Source organism: Lacerta agilis, chromosome 4, assembly GCF_009819535.1.
Source record: "Lacerta agilis isolate rLacAgi1 chromosome 4, rLacAgi1.pri, whole genome shotgun sequence".
NCBI lineage: Eukaryota > Metazoa > Chordata > Lepidosauria > Squamata > Lacertidae > Lacerta > Lacerta agilis.
In genome coordinates, this window is record NC_046315.1 from 50,822,226 (window position 1) to 50,840,004 (window position 17,779).

At 45.7% G+C, this 17,779-nt stretch overlaps 1 protein-coding gene across 1 annotated transcript; it reads right to left on the reverse strand.

Annotated features, from left to right (window-relative positions):
- Nucleotides 1-624: 624 nt before the first annotated feature.
- Nucleotides 625-17,399, reverse strand: KCNE1 (potassium voltage-gated channel subfamily E regulatory subunit 1). Its single transcript, XM_033146985.1, has 2 exons — nt 17,095-17,399; nt 625-1,122 (listed from the first exon to the last, which is right to left on the reverse strand). Exon 2 carries the CDS (start codon nt 1,084-1,086, stop codon nt 706-708), a length of 381 nt encoding a protein of 126 aa, XP_033002876.1. The 5' UTR covers nt 1,087-1,122; nt 17,095-17,399; the 3' UTR covers nt 625-705.
- Between the last annotated feature and the right edge of the window lie 380 nt (nt 17,400-17,779).

The following is a 17,779-nucleotide window of genomic DNA, read 5'->3' on the forward strand; positions in this document are numbered from 1 at the left end:
GTTAAGAATATGTTTGTGGAATGAGGCTTAATTTACTTCCTTCTTCTTCTTTTTCGCCCAAATTCTTTGCGGAATTCCTTCCTTATGGAGTAGATTATAGTCAGCATATATCTCCTTCAGCAGCCTGATTCCCAAGATGGTAGCAGCAGCTGCCAGTACAGAATAGTCTTCCAAAATGCACTGGGTTTCTAAATGCTACAGATGCACATTTCTCATTATGCTAAGGGGGTTGAACAGAGGCAGTGCCAGATTTACATATAAGCTAAACAAGCTATAGCTTAGGGCCCCACTCTCTTGGGGGCCCCCAAAAACTGGATGTACATTTCCAAAATATAAGATAAAAAACAAATAAAATAAAACCTACATACAGCAACAGTGTTTTGTTTTGTGTTATGTTGTGTAGGCTCCTATTTGTTATGTGCGAACGGCTTTAGATTCCTATTACAGTAGGTCCATAAATTACCATATAGCATATAATCAACACAAAAAACAGCGACAATTTGTCGTTGACAAATGACAGCTGGACATATTAAAGGCCCTATTACCTTCAGTAGCTTAGGGCCTCATCAAACCTAAATCCAGCCCTGAAGAGGCAGGGGGTGAACTTTTCTTCTTTAAAAAAAGGGTAAATATAGGCCACAAACTGCTTACTTTCATAGTTTTGGAAAATTCAGTATGATGCTTGTAAGATTAGCTGCCCATTTGTTAGGAAGAGTTCACTTCAGGAATGTGACTGGTGGGCTGTTCTACAGCATGCTGGTTTTCCAAGACGAAGCTTGATTTATAATTTTCCATCACCTTGGCTTTCAAGCTGGCCTTGTCCCTCTTCCGCCAAATGTCTGTGGCAATGTACACATTGTATGGGTCATTTGAATGTTCAAGCTTTTTGGAGCGGATGTAGCTCATCATTATTCCAAATGTGAAGAAGCCAAAGAAGCCAAGCAATAGGAGTATGTAAATGACTTCCAGATGGTCATTTGTTGCAACGACTGGTGCAACTGTAGGGTGGCTGGGTTTGCTTTCATAGTCTTCTATCAGTTTTGAAAGGAGGTAGTTTAATGCTGTGTTGTTGGACACCAGTGCCATTGTCCTGCAAAGAACTTCTTCCTTAAATTCTGATTTCTAGAAGAAGAAGAAGAAGAAGAAGAAATTGGGGGGGGGGGACGTGTTAAAAACAAAATATGGAAATAATTGTATATAAATAGTATATAAACTGACTTTCTATTGGTAAAAAAGAGATGCCATTATACTGTATTTTGAATGAGAAATCAGGGGCTGATTCTCAGAGGCTTTTTCGTAATGAAATCCCATGAACCAAAGACCAGATGAAATACTTACCTTTACCAAATGAAATACCATTTGCACTAAAATGCACTCCTTGTATAATGATGGCTAAAGCTATTGCTTCCAATATTCCCTTTTTAGTGGAAGAAAAATCAATCCCTCAACATATACGGCTTTTCTCTCTCTCGATATGTATTCTACTCAACATAACAGCTCCACCGATCCCCTCCAACCAGCTTAAACTTCTGCCACTTCTGCTTTGTGACAACTGGGGAAACCCAGCCAGATGGGCGGGGTTATAAATAATAAATTAATAATTTAATAATAACTTGAAGCTTTCCATTGACGCTGCATGCTGAAGGCACATCCGAATTCTAACAACCCAGTTCAGAGGATCTATTCTCTCAATATCTCCACACAGTAAATGTGGGGAATTATCCTAGAGGCTGTAATTGCAATACATATATCAGACTATTTGTTTGTTTGTTTGTTTGTTTGTTTATACATTTTATTGTGGTGGTCTTGCAGAAGACCTCTTTCATATAATTCTGGTACTACATTGCTGCTGCAGTTTTTTGACCTCAATATTAAATTAAAAGCCACATTGACATGGATATTGCTCCACCCCCAATAAAACACGAGCAACCATTTTGCCTACTATGAAACATGACAGCTAAGTCTTGTGCAATTCCAGTGATTTCTTTAAAGGCACACACGCACAGATGCAGAATCACTAATGCATGCCCAGAGTGGAAAAAATAACTTTCTGTGGGGCAGGAGAGGTGTGACTTAGGGGAGGAGCTAAACAACACAGCTTAAATACATTCCACTGAGCTCTGCTCACTGGTGTGGATGGCGAGCGATGGAATAGAAATGAAAATCCATGGCTTGGGGGGGGGAACACCCTGAATTTGAGGAAATTAATGTGCCAGTCGCACACAGAGAAAAACTAGATCTGTATGACCGATTTGTAATATAGAGCTCTTGTCTGGAAACACCCAGGATCTCCCTCCTGACTGGCATTGACTTGTCCCCATCCCTCCTTCTGTATTTTCTTCCTCTACCTCTGTCATTTCTGCTTGCCCACCTTTCATGATGCAATTATGTCACAATAACCTCTTTGGTAGCGGAGGCCCTTCTGAATGTCACTGGCTTAGGTGCTCTGATGCCACAAGGAGCTAGCTAACTTTGGCCCAGGGAGTCAAGCACTTATTCAATCACTGGAACCTTAGAATTTCAATTCTGAGTCCCTGAGCATTTAGTCAAGCCCCGTAATCTATGGCACTATGCCATGTATTGTGCAGTCTCAAGCTTTTGACACCCTCTGTATGCACTGGTGGAGGAACGGGGGTGTGGAGGGAGCCGACTGCCCTCGGCACCACTATTCCAGTAGGGTGCCATCGTGGCGCCCCCCTGGACACGCGCCATGCACCCCCCTGCATGCCGGGTGTCATGGCCATACAGGCACCACGTCACATCCCCATAATGCATGCCACACCCTCGCAGGCAGCGTACCAGGCCCCCGATGTGCACCATGCCCCTGGGGGCGCCAGCCACACACCCACCTGCTCTCCACCCCTGGCAGCGGAGCATGGATTTGGGTGCTGTTGTTAATAATGAGAAGTAGGACATATAAGGCATTGCCTGTTCAACAAATCAATAGGTTAAACTTCCAAGGAACACAACAGAGAGGCCCCCTACAGGACAGATAACCTTGATTAAATTGTATAGTACACTTCTTTCCTCTGCAGAGGGGCATTGCCATTTTCTTACTATGGATATTGTCAAAGTTTGGTGCTTAACTGGTTAAGGAAGCTGGAGATGGTTGTGGCCTTGGTCTTATCTTGAGAGCAACTCTCCTTAGCTCTCTGCTCATGCTTTTTTGGCACGTAGCTGGACTCTTGAGTTTCACCTGTAGGTCAAGAGATCAACACCAGACAAGAAGTCACGATAAAACCTTCCGGCCCCCTCGATGGGGTGGAGTGGGGGTCAGCTGAGTAACAGGCTTACTTTAAAGTTTGTGCCTGTGTGTCTTGCGTCTTGCTCCAAAGCCCTAACCCTAGTTGATGTTTTATTTTAGTTTGTGTGTACTTAGCCCAAACAAAGTTTTGTATGTTTTCTGCTTTTGGTGTGGGTTTTCTTGGGAGAGGGTCCAGCTTCTAGCCCCCTTATCTTGACAGATAGTAGAAGAAAATATTCCACATGGGGCTATGCTTTTATCTCTTCTTAAACAAGGCAAGCGCTGTGGCTGCAGTTTTGACACAAAAATTGGCACAGAGAGAGGGCCTTCTTAGCCACCTTGCTGTTTCCCTGCTGAAAACTGGCCCATTTCCCTTTATCTGGTGTGTGGGGGGGTGCATTTTGGGGTAATCTTGGGCAGGAATTTTCAGGGCAAAGGGTTAAGAAGCTCGTCTCCCCTTATGCTGCTATTCTGATTCAAACTGCAGCCTACATGACTGCATATTTGAAACTGTAAAATGGCATAATGATGGAGCTGCATATAGCAGAATGTTCCATATAGTGACCTTTACACTGGGAAATCTCCATCACATGGAAAGAGTGCTGATTCAAGTTATTGTAGCCTGAAGAATGAAATCTCACCCTGTTGCAATTGTGAAATCCCTTTCACAATGTCTCTTTATCACATGAGCATTAAGAAATACGTCAATTCTTTTTTGAAAATAAATTGTTCTGACAGGTTGGTTTTTGGAGGGGAGGCATGTCTGGGTGGATCCATTGCTAAGTGGTAAAGCACAAGATTTGTGTGCAGAAAGTCTCAGGTTCAATTACTGGCATCTGCAGGTATGAATGAAAAAGACTCTTGCCTAAAACTTTGGAGAGCTGCTGCTGGTTGGTGCCAGTACTGAGCTAGGTGGCCCAGTGGTGTGACTTATTTCTATTTATTTCTAATAAAACCTCTAAGAAGGGCTGGCCCAAGTTGCTTTGATGTCTGAGGCAAAAGCCAAGATGGTGCCCCCAGATTCTGACAGGACTGCCCATTGAACTTTATTTCAACACTAGCAAAGGAGCAGCATCCTTCACCATAGGCTAGGTTTTGAAGTGCACAGCAGTCTAGCTTAGGGGACTCAGGAAGAACCATGGAGACTGGTGCCCATTGGGACTGGTAGGGTAGAAGATAGGGAGCCCAACAGTAGAAGATGAAGCCAGAGCCCACCACAGGCATGGCCAACCTCTGACGGCTTGTAAGTAAGAAGCTAGGAAAAGAGGGCTGGTTGTGGGCAGGTTGGGGTTGGTGTGGCAGTGCCAGATTTCCTCTAAAGGACCAGCCTCTTCAGAGGGGAAATGGTCTGGCAACTGCTGCCTGAGGCAGCTGTTGCTCTCTGCCTAATGGTAGGGCTGGCCCTGCCTCTAAGCTGTTTATTAAAAATGGCTTGGTATAAACCAAATTTCCCATGTTGCTCTGATTTAGGTTAACAGGGATATAATACAAGTTGCGCGAGAAGCAGTTTAGTCATGCTGGCCACATGAGCCAGAAAGCTGTCTGTCGACAAACGCCGGCTCTCTCGGCCTGAGAGCGAGATGAGCGCCGCAACCTCATAGTCGCCTTTGAGTGGACTTAGCTGTCCAGGGGTCCTTTACAAGTTATGTGATGAATCTTTTTCAACTAATGAGTCCAATCATTCATTTATACAATGTTGGGGTATCAAACAACTGACAGTGGCATGCTTTAGTATAGTTTCGGAATTATTATTTTTAAAGAAAACTACATGGTCGCCAACAAAACATGTCCTAAATTTTGAAAACAGGTACTGTTTGTAATTCAATATGGCTTTACTGTGGGGAAAGCTATGAGCTAGCTGACAGCAGGTCTTAATGTGCTTATAATTATGGAAACAGAGTAACTCTGTCACATACAATTTCCTGATTTAAATGTTAAGGGATGGACATGGAATGTGTTTCCATATCTCTATTGTGAAGGGGAAAGAGGAAATCAGCACTGAGTTTGGAATATATTCATCACTTGGAAAGTTAGATGGCATCTGAGCTCACTCCAAGTAGAAAACACACACGTTGACTCCAGTAAGTAGGTATGTCTAGGCACTCATGTTAGCAGCATCCCCAAATTAGAGAGGGTGGGGCTTATTCCAGATGTATGGCTGCAGGCTAAGGACATTCTCAATACAATGAAATAGTCTTGGCCAGTGATAACCAGTTCATGGGAGGAGAAATGTATTTGGTCCACATTTTAACGAGAACTGATCTAATTAGCCAATTGGAGCCTTGCCCCATAGACCTCTGACTCGCAATTTCACCCACCCCGGGTGTCATCCCTGAGGAGGTGACAAAATTAATAATAATGATAATAATAATAATAATAATAATAATAATAATAATAATTTATTATTTATACCCCACCCATCTGGCTGCATTTCCCCAGCCACTTTGGGCGGCTTCCAACAGAATATTAAAATACAATAATCTATTAAACATTAAAAGCTTCCCTAGACAGGGCTGCCTTCAGATGTCTTCTAAAAGTCTGGTAGTTGTTTTTCTCTTTGACATCTGGTGGGAGGGTGTTCCACAGGGCGGGTGCCACTACCGAGAAGGCCCTCTGCCTGGTTCCCTGTAACTTGGCTTCTCGTAGCAAGGGAACCACCAGAAGGCCCTCGGCACTGGACCTCAGTGTCCGGACAGAATGATGGGGATGGAGATGCTCCTTCAGGCACACCAAATGGCACACCATGGGGGAAGGCACTTACCATGGGGCCTGGCAGTGCGCCCAAGCCACACGTCTCTCCTGGGAGTGGTGCGGTGGCTCAGGGCCCTGCGCTGCCCAAAACGGCAGCATGGGGCTTGCGTTCCCCTGGTGGATTCCGTGGGCAGCTTGCCATGCCACCCCTATGCACGGATTGCCCTGCCCCCGCTGCCCTGGGTGCTGGAGCAGCTAGCTACGCCCCTGTCGGGAAGGGGGGGTGTAGTGGATTTCTCACAGCCCCTCCTCCTCCTCTCGGCTATTATCTGCCTCTGAGCCCCGTAGAGCTATTAGCTAGGCGGGGGAAGGTCTGTGGGAACCCAAAAAAGCATAACCAAACACGTACAGGTACGCTGCCACCACTCCCTTGCTGTGAAGCCGATAGAGGTGTCAGGGAGTCACACCTCCACCTTAATTACACAGGCTTCACACCTTGGCCCACTTTACGGTGTAGCCAAAGGATACTCAAGAACCTGGTAGGGTCCGAATGGTCAGACGCTGGACTCAGCTTCACTATTAACCAAAGGCAAAACAAGGCAACAGAACTAAAGTTCAAAAGTTTATTTAAAAGCAAAGAAGTTAAAACAAGGTTACACGTTTCTTAGAAAAGAGTACAAACAGAAAATAAGAACGTTGTAAAATATAACTAACTAAACATACTCACACAAGGCTTGGTTAAAGTAACAGACAGTTGTTCTCGGCTATCCAGCACGAACACAGAGTGAGTTTTCCCGGGGCAGCTAACCGCTTGCCCCCAGCTGAGAGTTACAGCCTCCTGGTCAAAACCAGCCACCGGTCTCTGACAATTAGCATCTCTAAACGCGGGATTAATATACATAATAATCCCCCGTGGTATCCCGATAATTATCCAACCCGATTTAAGCTTGAATATACATCCTCCAATCCCTAAGGACCTCAGGCATAATTCACAAGTGTCAGGTAGTTAACGCAGCTGTATGCATGTTATTTAACAGCGGCTCCGGGTGTCTGTATACTCCCCAATTTTCCCAGCCTCGCTGCTTTTCTCTAATGGTCACTGTTTGATCTTTAACTCTCCCTCCCAGCTGGGCAAGGACACCAATTAGCGTAAATCTTGGTTTGGCTAGATAGCCCCTTAAGAAGGGTAAGAGGGGAAAGTTTATCTTTAAAGGGAGCGCCAGGCACGGCAAGCAGGCTCACATTCTCAAGATGCCGCTTTTATTATACTTAGCAACCTCTAATTCACCTAGGAGAGGCCCACTCGCACTACACCCTCCCGTCTAAGATGAAATTTGGGGTGAAGTCCCGAAATTTCAGCACTATTTACACAATGAGGTAGATCTGGCCAAGCTGTGAGTGACAAGCACCCTTAAGTTTAGCAGCATCACTCTCCAGCTTGATACATACGAGAAAGAGCATCAGCAACAATATTTTTCTTCCCAGGAAGATGGGTCACAGTAAATTGGTAGTCTTGCAGTGTCAGACTCCATCTCAACAGTTTTTGATTTGTATTTTTCACCCTCTCTAACCAACACAGAGGTGAATGATCAGTTTGGACCTCAAAGACATTTCCCCACAAATATGGGCGCAATTTTGTCAAAGCCCACACCAAAGCAAGGCATTCCTTCTCAATAACTGCCAGATTGCGTTCTCGAGGAAGTAGCTTTTTGCTCAAATAAACCACTGGGCGCCACTCCCCCGCTTCATCCTGCTGAATTAAAACAGCCCCCAATCCTGTCTGACTGGCATCAGTCTGAACCACGAAGGGGCGACTTTGGTCTGGAGCAAGCATCACACGAGAGCTCACTAGGGCTCGCTTTAGCAACTGGAAAGCCTGTTGACACTTATCAGTCCAATTCACCTTAAGGGGTAAGGACTTTTTACACAAATCAGTCAGAGGACTGGCCAGTGTGGAAAAATGGACAATAAACCTTTTATAGTAATTAACCACACCAATGAAACTCTGCACGTCCTTCTTGGTCTGAGGGCGAGGCCACTCTTGCACACTCTGGATCTTAGCTTCTAAAGCCTTGATGTTTCCAGAGCCAGCTTTGAAACCCAAGTATACAACCTCCCCCTGAGCAAACTGGCACTTAGCAAGCTTGACCGTCAGGTTGGCTTCCGTTAGTCTGGACAAGACTTTCTGTACATGCTCCAAGTGCTCCTGCCAGGAATTGGAATAAATGGCAAGATCATCCAAATAAGCACAACAGTACTCACTCATATCATGAATTAATGAGTTAATTAACCTTTGGAAACAGGCAGGTGCGTTTCGAAGTCCAAACGGGAGAACTTTGAATTGAAACAGCCCCACATGAGTGGTAAAAGCTGACTTTTCAGCCGCTTCAGGGGTCAGGGGGATCTGCCAGTATCCTTTGGTCAAATCCAACACAGAAATGAACTTGGCCCCTCCCAGTTTCTCAATTAAGGTATCAACCCTGGGCAGGGGAAAAACATCTGGGGTAATCACCAAGTTTAACCTCCTATAATCTGCACAAAAGCGAATTCCGCCCCCGGCCTTGGGCACCAGAACTATAGGAGACGACCACGGACTCTTACTAGGCTCTATGACGTCTAAGTCCAACATTTCTTTCAATTCCGCCTCCACACTGCGGGCATGCGCCTCACTGACCCTATAGGGACGAGAGGCAATAGGAGCGGCATCCCCTGTATTAAAGTGGTGCTGCGCCAAATGGGTTCGACCAGGCTTGGTGCTGAAAGTATTTTCAAAGGGCTTGAGGGCCTCATACAGCTCCTCAGCTTGCCGTTCTGACAGTCCCGGCAACCGTAAAACATCTGAAATAGCACCAGCCTGCTTGTATTCTTCCAAAAGATCCAGAGGTGCAGAAGGGGTATCCCCTAAACCTCCTGAAATGGCTAGGATAGGGACCCCGGGCTCAAAGTACCGTTTTAAGGAATTAGCATGGTACTCCTTTGGGCGCTCGTGCAACTCAGAACAATCCACCAAATAGCGCACAGTACTTAGCTTAGCTGTAACCACCCCTGGTCCACTCCATTTAACATCCAGTTTATGTGGGCGACCGGGTTTCAGGATCAGGACTTTGTCTCCCACCTCAAAATCCTTTTGTACTGCTTTCACATCATAATCCCTTTTCTGGGTCACACGTGCCCCTTCTAAATTCTCTTTGGCAAGTTCCCAGATCTCAGACAGAGTTTTTCTCAAGTTTACAAAATATTCTGACACAGAGGGTAACTTAATGCCTTCTTCTCCTTCGGTCCCCTCCCACTCGCTCCTGAGCATGGACAGAGGAGAATTCAAAAGTCTCCCCAAAAACCACTTGGTTTGGGGCAAACCCCAGGCTTCTCTGGTAAGAGTCATTATATGCAGCTACTACAAAGGGCAAGTTCTGATCCCAATGGGGACCATGAGCCAAGGCATATTTCCGTAACATCTGGCCCAGGGTTCGTTGTACCCGTTCCACCGCCCCATTTCCTTGGTGTTGAAAAGCCACTGCAGGGTGATGGAAAATCTTAGCAACCTGCAAAACCTTTTGGGTCAGTCCTGCCATAAAATTCGTACCCAGGTCTGAAACAATGACTCTAGGCATACCCAGAGTGCAAAAAGCCTGCATCAAAGCTTTCACTAAACTTTGGGCGGAGGTATTAGGTAGAGGCACCGCCCACAAATAACGAGAAGCATAATCCAAAACAGAACAGATGTACATCTTCCCGCCTTTAGCTTTCGGCAAAGGCCCCAATAAATCAATTCCCCACTTTTCAAACACATGGGCCTCCAAAGGGACACTCTGCAAGGAGTTAGGTCTAGCATCTCGAGCATTCCCCACCCTTTGACACACATCACAAGACCTTACATAATTTTTTACACTTTTATGAACATCAGGCCAATAGAAATAACGAGAGACACGTTCAAGAGTCCCCTTTACCCCAAAATGTCCAGCTAAAGCATCAGAATGAGCTAGAGTTAAGACTTTCTCACGCCTGGACATAGGGACTACTAATTGCAAAACACAGTCCTGGTCTGCACTCCTCTTCGGCCAGAACTGTCGATATAACAGATCTTTCTGATACGAAAACCCCACACGTTTCTCCCCTCGAGAGGGTTTCTTTGCTGCCTCCCAACAATCTTGCAAGGAAGGATCAGATTGCTGCTCAGCTGCAAACACTTGTAGATTTTCCAGCACGGCAGGAGTCCCAAACTCAGTCACTGCGGCCTGGCTGGGTGGAAAGGGCGGCCCCCCTTCCTCCTGAGGATTCTCAGCCAGCTGCTGACAAGAATGGCTCTGTTCCTCTTCCTCTGGCACTTCAGCTGCTTGTGTCTCTGTCTCTGGAACACACTCAAAGAGGGTTTGTAGAGACACTTCGTAACCCAAAACATCCTCCCCCAAAACCACTGTCTTACCCTCATCAGGATCATGAAGGATTTCGAAGTGATCTCCCTCAGACCCTTGAAAAGACACCGGCACACTCACAGTAGGGTGAGAAATGGCTTCCACCCCACATGGGAAAACTTCCAAAGGCTTTGGTTGAGTCTGCTGAGGCAGAACCAAGTTCTTTGCCACGCTGGTGATATCAGCTCCAGAGTCACGAAATGAGTTAACTGTAATGCGATTAATTCTAATGGGTGCAGAATACTCCATATTCGCCCAATCTATGTGTGGTGCCACAGCCACATTTGTCCCAGTCCCAACAGGTCCCACACTAGGAGCAGAGGCAACAGACATAATACTTCTAGGAGCCACAGCAGGCGGCTTCAAACCCTGCTCCCTCCCGTCCAGGTCGGTGGTCTCCCTTGCCATCTGGGCTTGGATTTCTGCATCCCAGTCTTCCTCAGGGAGTTGGATCACACGGACCGCCGGAGTGGACGAAGCTACGGGGCCCCGCTTTTCTTTCAGAAGCGGACAAAATGCTTTGACATGGCCCTCGCGCCGGCAATAAAAGCAGAGTCCTGAGGCAGGGGTGATTTTAGCCTTGTCGCCTCCCCCCGACACAGAGTCCTTAGGCACCACTCCAGGTTTTTCCTCCCACTCTCTGGGTTGAAAAGCAGCCTTCCCCACCGACCCTAAATTAGCAGATCGGCCTCCGGCCGGCTGGCTTTTATTGCCCAAATTAGTCCTGTTCAAGCGGAACGATTCTGCATACTTCGCAGCCTGCTCATAAGTAGTTGGATTTTGGTCTGCCACTAAGCTAGCCAGTTCTGCAGGCAGATAGCGCATAAATTGTTCCAAAATCATAGTTTGTCTTAACTTCGCAAAGGTATCCACTTCTGCGGCTGACAACCAAAAATCAAACTGCTGCGCAACTTTTGCTGCAACAAGAGGAAAGTTCTCTGCGGACGCTGACTTGTCCACCTTTCGAAAGGCGCGTCTATAGCACTCCGGCTGGCGGCCATAACGTTGAAGCACAAGCTCTTTATAAAGGCGATAATTTAAGAATTGTTGCGCTGGCATCTGGCCCAACAAATCAGCCAGCTCTGCTGTGACTAAAGATCGCAAAACAGTCATATACAGACGCTCAGGCACACCCACTTCTTTGCAAGTCAGTTCGAACAGTGTTAAAAAACTTAACACATCATTGGGTGGCTTGTAAGTAGGAAAGAGCTTCAAATTAATGTCTTGCAACGCCACCTCGCCTGGTGATCGTCTTGGGGCAACCCGGGGACGCTCTCCCTGGCTGTATTCTCGAGGAGGGGGGTAATACGCCCTACGTCCCTCCGGACGCTCTGCCTGTTCTTCCCAGTAGTCCTGCCGGTTCCTTGGGCGTGGCAGATAGACTTCCCCCTGCTCAGTCCATTGAGGCAGCCCCCTGGGTCCCCTCTGTCCATCCGGCGAATATGCTCTCCCAGGGCTACCCTCTCGATAAACAGGGTGCCCCATCTCCTCTTCCCGCTGGGCAGTGGCTCTGCGAGCCTCTCTATAGTCCCCCACATCCGTGGTCTGCCCTCTAAACTGTGGTCTCAAACCCTGATAGTCACTCACGTCTTTGGCACGGCCCCTGGGCTGATGTCCCGGCTCACGGTAGTCATCCACATCCCTGGCACGGCCCTCCTTGAAGCATCTCGGCAGCTCCTGCTGAATCCGCTCCCCCACGCTAGCTGGTCCAGCTGCAGCAGGGTGACGCTGACGCGCTCTCTGGACGTCCATAAGGCTGCCTGAACCCCAGCCTCGACCTGGCACACACACCGTCTGCTTAGGGCGTACTGTCGGCTCGGAAGTTGTGGAATATCTTCCCTCTAAGTGCACCTTGGCTGCACGAACCTCTTCCTCCCAACAAGTTTGGAATTGCTGCTGCACCTCTTCCCTGGCTTCTGCTAGAGGCCCTCCGGAACGGTGAGCTTCCTCCCCCTCCGAGTCGTCATCTGAGAACAACGGAGCCTCCGCTCCCTTTGAAGTTGGTCTCTTTGGTAACTCTGTCCCATAAGGCGGGGGACTGAGACTTTCTCTCGACCCCCATCGGTCCAGAGTCTGCAAAGTCTCGGTCGGGTCTGACACTCCTGCCATCCCTAACTTACTGATCCAATTAGAAAACGTTTGTACTCTTCACAAGAAATACGTGCCTACACAATTAGTGTTTCTTAGTTTGCCTTTGATCAGCGAAGTCGAAATCCCACCGCTTGCCAACATGTAGTGGATTTCTCACAGCCCCTCCTCCTCCTCTCGGCTATTATCTGCCTCTGAGCCCCGTAGAGCTATTAGCTAGGCGGGGGAAGGTCTGTGGGAACCCAAAAAAGCATAACCAAACACGTACAGGTACGCTGCCACCACTCCCTTGCTGTGAAGCCGATAGAGGTGTCAGGGAGTCACACCTCCACCTTAATTACACAGGCTTCACACCTTGGCCCACTTTACGGTGTAGCCAAAGGATACTCAAGAACCTGGTAGGGTCCGAATGGTCAGACGCTGGACTCAGCTTCACTATTAACCAAAGGCAAAACAAGGCAACAGAACTAAAGTTCAAAAGTTTATTTAAAAGCAAAGAAGTTAAAACAAGGTTACACGTTTCTTAGAAAAGAGTACAAACAGAAAATAAGAACGTTGTAAAATATAACTAACTAAACATACTCACACAAGGCTTGGTTAAAGTAACAGACAGTTGTTCTCGGCTATCCAGCACGAACACAGAGTGAGTTTTCCCGGGGCAGCTAACCGCTTGCCCCCAGCTGAGAGTTACAGCCTCCTGGTCAAAACCAGCCACCGGTCTCTGACAATTAGCATCTCTAAACGCGGGATTAATATACATAATAATCCCCCGTGGTATCCCGATAATTATCCAACCCGATTTAAGCTTGAATATACATCCTCCAATCCCTAAGGACCTCAGGCATAATTCACAAGTGTCAGGTAGTTAACGCAGCTGTATGCATGTTATTTAACAGCGGCTCCGGGTGTCTGTATACTCCCCAATTTTCCCAGCCTCGCTGCTTTTCTCTAATGGTCACTGTTTGATCTTTAACTCTCCCTCCCAGCTGGGCAAGGACACCAATTAGCGTAAATCTTGGTTTGGCTAGATAGCCCCTTAAGAAGGGTAAGAGGGGAAAGTTTATCTTTAAAGGGAGCGCCAGGCACGGCAAGCAGGCTCACATTCTCAAGATGCCGCTTTTATTATACTTAGCAACCTCTAATTCACCTAGGAGAGGCCCACTCGCACTACAGGGGGGGTGAAGGTTGTGGCAGCAGTTCCTTTGAAACGACCGTGCTATTACACACTCTAATCTGTCAGCTTCCATTCCCAACTTCTATTCTAAATATTAGGCACCCCACATTCCTTAGGATGTGTGTTTGTCATGTTAGGGTTAGACTGGGTTGAAAATGGGTTTTTGTTTTTACTGAGTTCAACAACATTGCAGGTGCCATATGCTCACCTGAGTACCTTTGTGTTCAAGCCCCAGGATCACATCATACTCTTGGTATCAGTGTGTGCATTTTTTACATAAAATTGATCAGAGCTCTTCATAAATACTGCTTGTTACTTGCTACCTTGTTTAAGCCACATGTAAATTGTGAATGTTCTCAACTGTGTGTACCTGCACTTTACAGGACAAGGAGAGAATGTAACAGACTTCTGTAACAAGACCATAGGTATCTGAAGAAGTGTGCATGCACACGAAAGCTCATACCAAGAACAAACTTAGTTGATCTCTAAGGTGCTACTGGAAGGATTTTTTTTAATTTTTAATTTTGTTAAGACCATAGAGAGTGAATGGGATTTGCTCAGTCCCAAGGGAGCCCATGGAACTGCTAGCTACATCAACTTAATTTCCACCAGCATCTCATTAAAAATATGTGCTACTACCACATCTAACAGTATCTATTGCATGCTGCCATTGTAACCACTCCCTTGTAAAGCTTGATAATTGTAACATTATGAACTCCATAGTTATTTTACCTGCTTTTGTGAAGATGGTCCTGTTTCCTGGAAATTAACTACATTGAACTTTTAGGGGGTGCTGAACAGCTTCCCAACAACCTGAGGGCACAAACAAACTCTCTTGTGCCTCCAACTCCCTCCCCCTTCCCCTCATCTTCAGTATACAAGTTATGGGCTCCTTTGGATCTGTGTTCCAATTAACACAATGATAACACAGAAGTACCACACCTATTTCTAAAGCTGGATTTTTTGGGGGGCAGGGAGAGAAAAGAAAAAGTTAAACTTTAATATTTTCATACCAAATAATTCCATTTTTTAAACTCACAGTTGTTTTCAAATGGGTATATAGGAATTTTGAGAGGGGAGTTATTATACTTATCAAAACTTTTTTCATTCCAGTTCCCACACAGAGCATCCCAGCTACAACAAAACAAAACAAAAATTCCTGGCAATGTTACCTTTATGTCTAGAGGTACACTGAGCTGACATTCAGTACTCAAATTGTAAAGTGCCAAGCAGTCTATGGAAATGATATGCATTTATTTGTAATCCACTTCTTGTTTCAGGTAGTAAGGTTCTTTGAAACAAGGATTCTTCCCACTCTTCCCGCTTCAGATGGGAATTTTGTTTCACAATCTAAAACTGCCTAAGGAAAAAAGGACACAGCATAGCAGGTGTCAGCCTTTGCCCCAGATGCAGAAGCCCAGAGGGGAAAGATGTATGTGTCTGAACAAGAAGATGATTTTAAGCAAGGGCGGCAGCCTATCTGGAGGAACAAAAAGGCTGACAAGCAAACAGGAAAACATGCAAACTCACCGAGCTGTGTGAAGGAGGGAGCCTGCTACCTGGATGCTGTGAATCAGGCTCTCTCTCTGAGCATGACTGGGAAGAAGCCTGAGGTCTAGGTGTTGGGAATCCACACCATCACACCGTGTTTGCTGGGAGGGACCTGTCGTCTGGGTACGAGTGGCCAAACTCATACTGTGAGTGCACAGGGGAGGAGCTTATAAGCAGGTGGTAATGCAGTTCCATGAAGAGGAAGGTGACACAGAGACACAGATTTCCAGGTGGAGAAAGGATTCCGAGCAAACAAAACAAGAAAGGAAGTGTGCCATGTGCTAGGGTGAGTCTGCTGCACATGCAACACTAAGCAATTCTGTACAAAGAACTCTTCTCCCCACTTCAATGAAATTACACAAAGGTTGGGCCAGATTAAAACAGCCCACCTTTTCCTTTGCCCAGACCACTAACACTGTTGTACTTACAAAGTGAAGCTGCTTTCTTTCACTGCAGATAGTAATGGGAAGAAATGTAAATGCGCAAATGTGCCAGAGCTGAAGCCAGCGAAGTTTGGACATGCCCTTATCACCCAGCCTACAGCTGTCCATCTGTAAACTGGCAACATTAAGGATCTAAAATGGAGAATGAAACAAGGGTTGCAAAGACCTTTGAGTGCTTGAAATTTTGATGCAATACCATGGGAAAGCTCTCTGCCCCCAGCATACTGTTCTACCGAGTACATGCTCATCTTGGACCAAGATAAGCCCTTTCTTTCTCCCATTATAAAGCAACGCCTCCATCTTTCCCCCTCCTTTCTCAGCTCCCCTTTATATTTTAATGGCTTTTGTATTCATCTTCTAAGGCCTTGTGTGATGTGTGTCTGTATGGATTTTGAGCAGAGAATAGAGTAAACATAAAAGGGTAAACAAATATATGGACCTCCAGCAGGTGATTTGGAGGTGATCTGGGGCTCATCCACATTTACTCATCAGTTCCACATTGTACCTCATCAGTTTATCCCCTGGAGTTGGGAAAAGACTGTATGGGGGAAATTAAGCATCCCCTCTCAGCTGCTGTTCTTCAGCTGAAGATTGCCCTCTCCAAAGCTGCTTTCCTCGTACTCTTGGGGCATTGTTATAAGCACCCACAATGATCTTGCACACTGACTCTTAAACCTTTCTCCTTTCCTGTAATCACACTTGCCTTCTTACAAGGAACAAGGAAAGAGATTGTGTCTGTTTAGGGTGAATGCTGCTCAGGAACCCAACAAGAGCAGGGAAATAAATGGGGGAAAGGTTTGCAGCAGAAAGTGAGAAACAATGAGGGATAATGGTTAAAGAACCCCCTTTTCTACAAGCTGATTCAATGTTCATTCCTCAACTGCTTTTTACCAACAAAAATACGAATGGAAGTCAAGAACTCTGTAGCTGTTGATAAAAGACTAAGATCAGGACTGAATGTAATTGGATTAATCAAGATTTTGGAAGCAGGAAGAAATAAGAACTTTGCACCCCGAAACCAAACACATGGGAAGTGACACAAATTGCATAATTGGCTTTATAACTGACATATATTTGGATATGAATGGTAATTTGATACTGATAATATGGCTGTTATTGGGTTTTAGTAATTGAAAATAAAAAAATAACAAAAAAACTGCTTTTTACCACAAGAACTAGCTGTTGGCTTTTAAATATATTCATTTGCATGTAACAGAAAGGTTGCCCTCAAATGAGTCTAAGCACAGCAAATAAAGTGACTCCTTTGTTATCATGTTAAATCCAGTTCAGCAATAAGCAAACTAGCCCTTTTATAGAAACAGCTTCCTCTTAAAAAACATGTGCTCATATTCGGTGACTTTTATTAAAGAGAAAACAGTTTCCAGAAACTGCTTCTACATTCAAGCAGGTGAATGCAGGTAGAACTACTCACTTCCTTTCATTACAAGAAAAAAAATGTTTGCCACCCGTGACTGGGCTGCATCCACTTACTTGGGATGAGTAAAGGGATTATTTTGACTGGAGATCTGTAGTGTAGGAAAACGGCAGGCTGGTGATTCATGGCACAGGAAATGCACTGGTGCAGTTTTCATGAGCACTGAAATCACACAAAGTATAAATATATCTATATTAGTTCACTGTTGAGTGATTAAACACTATGTGGCTTAGGGCATATGTGAGGTGGGGGACGCAGACAGAGAGAACCAGTTCTTCCAAATTGGGCATGCAAAGGCAAAGTTTTGTATCTGCCTCAAGCATATGCATTAAATTCAGGTGTTTGTTTGTGCATGTGACTAGATAAACCACATGCAACTGGCCTGCTCACTGTTATTGGGAACTGGAGGTGGAGCCTAATTTGCAGTCTGACATTAAAATATCCAGTGATGATTAATGTGTTTATGGCTGAAAAGAACTTTTCACACAAGTCCAACGAATATGACTTCCAAACAAAAACTCTCTCTCTCAGATAATTTGTGTATTGAATTGTATAAATGGTATCTCCCTGACAATCCTATGACTTACACATTTCCTATTTGTGCTGTCCCTGAGTCCCAGAGCAGTTGCCCAAATTGGGCACAGTTGTGGCAGAAAAGTACTGATGAGTCTGATAAAACTCGCACAACTGAACAAGCTGGAAGACTGGTGGTGATGGTAAGGAACTGGACAGTTACTGGTG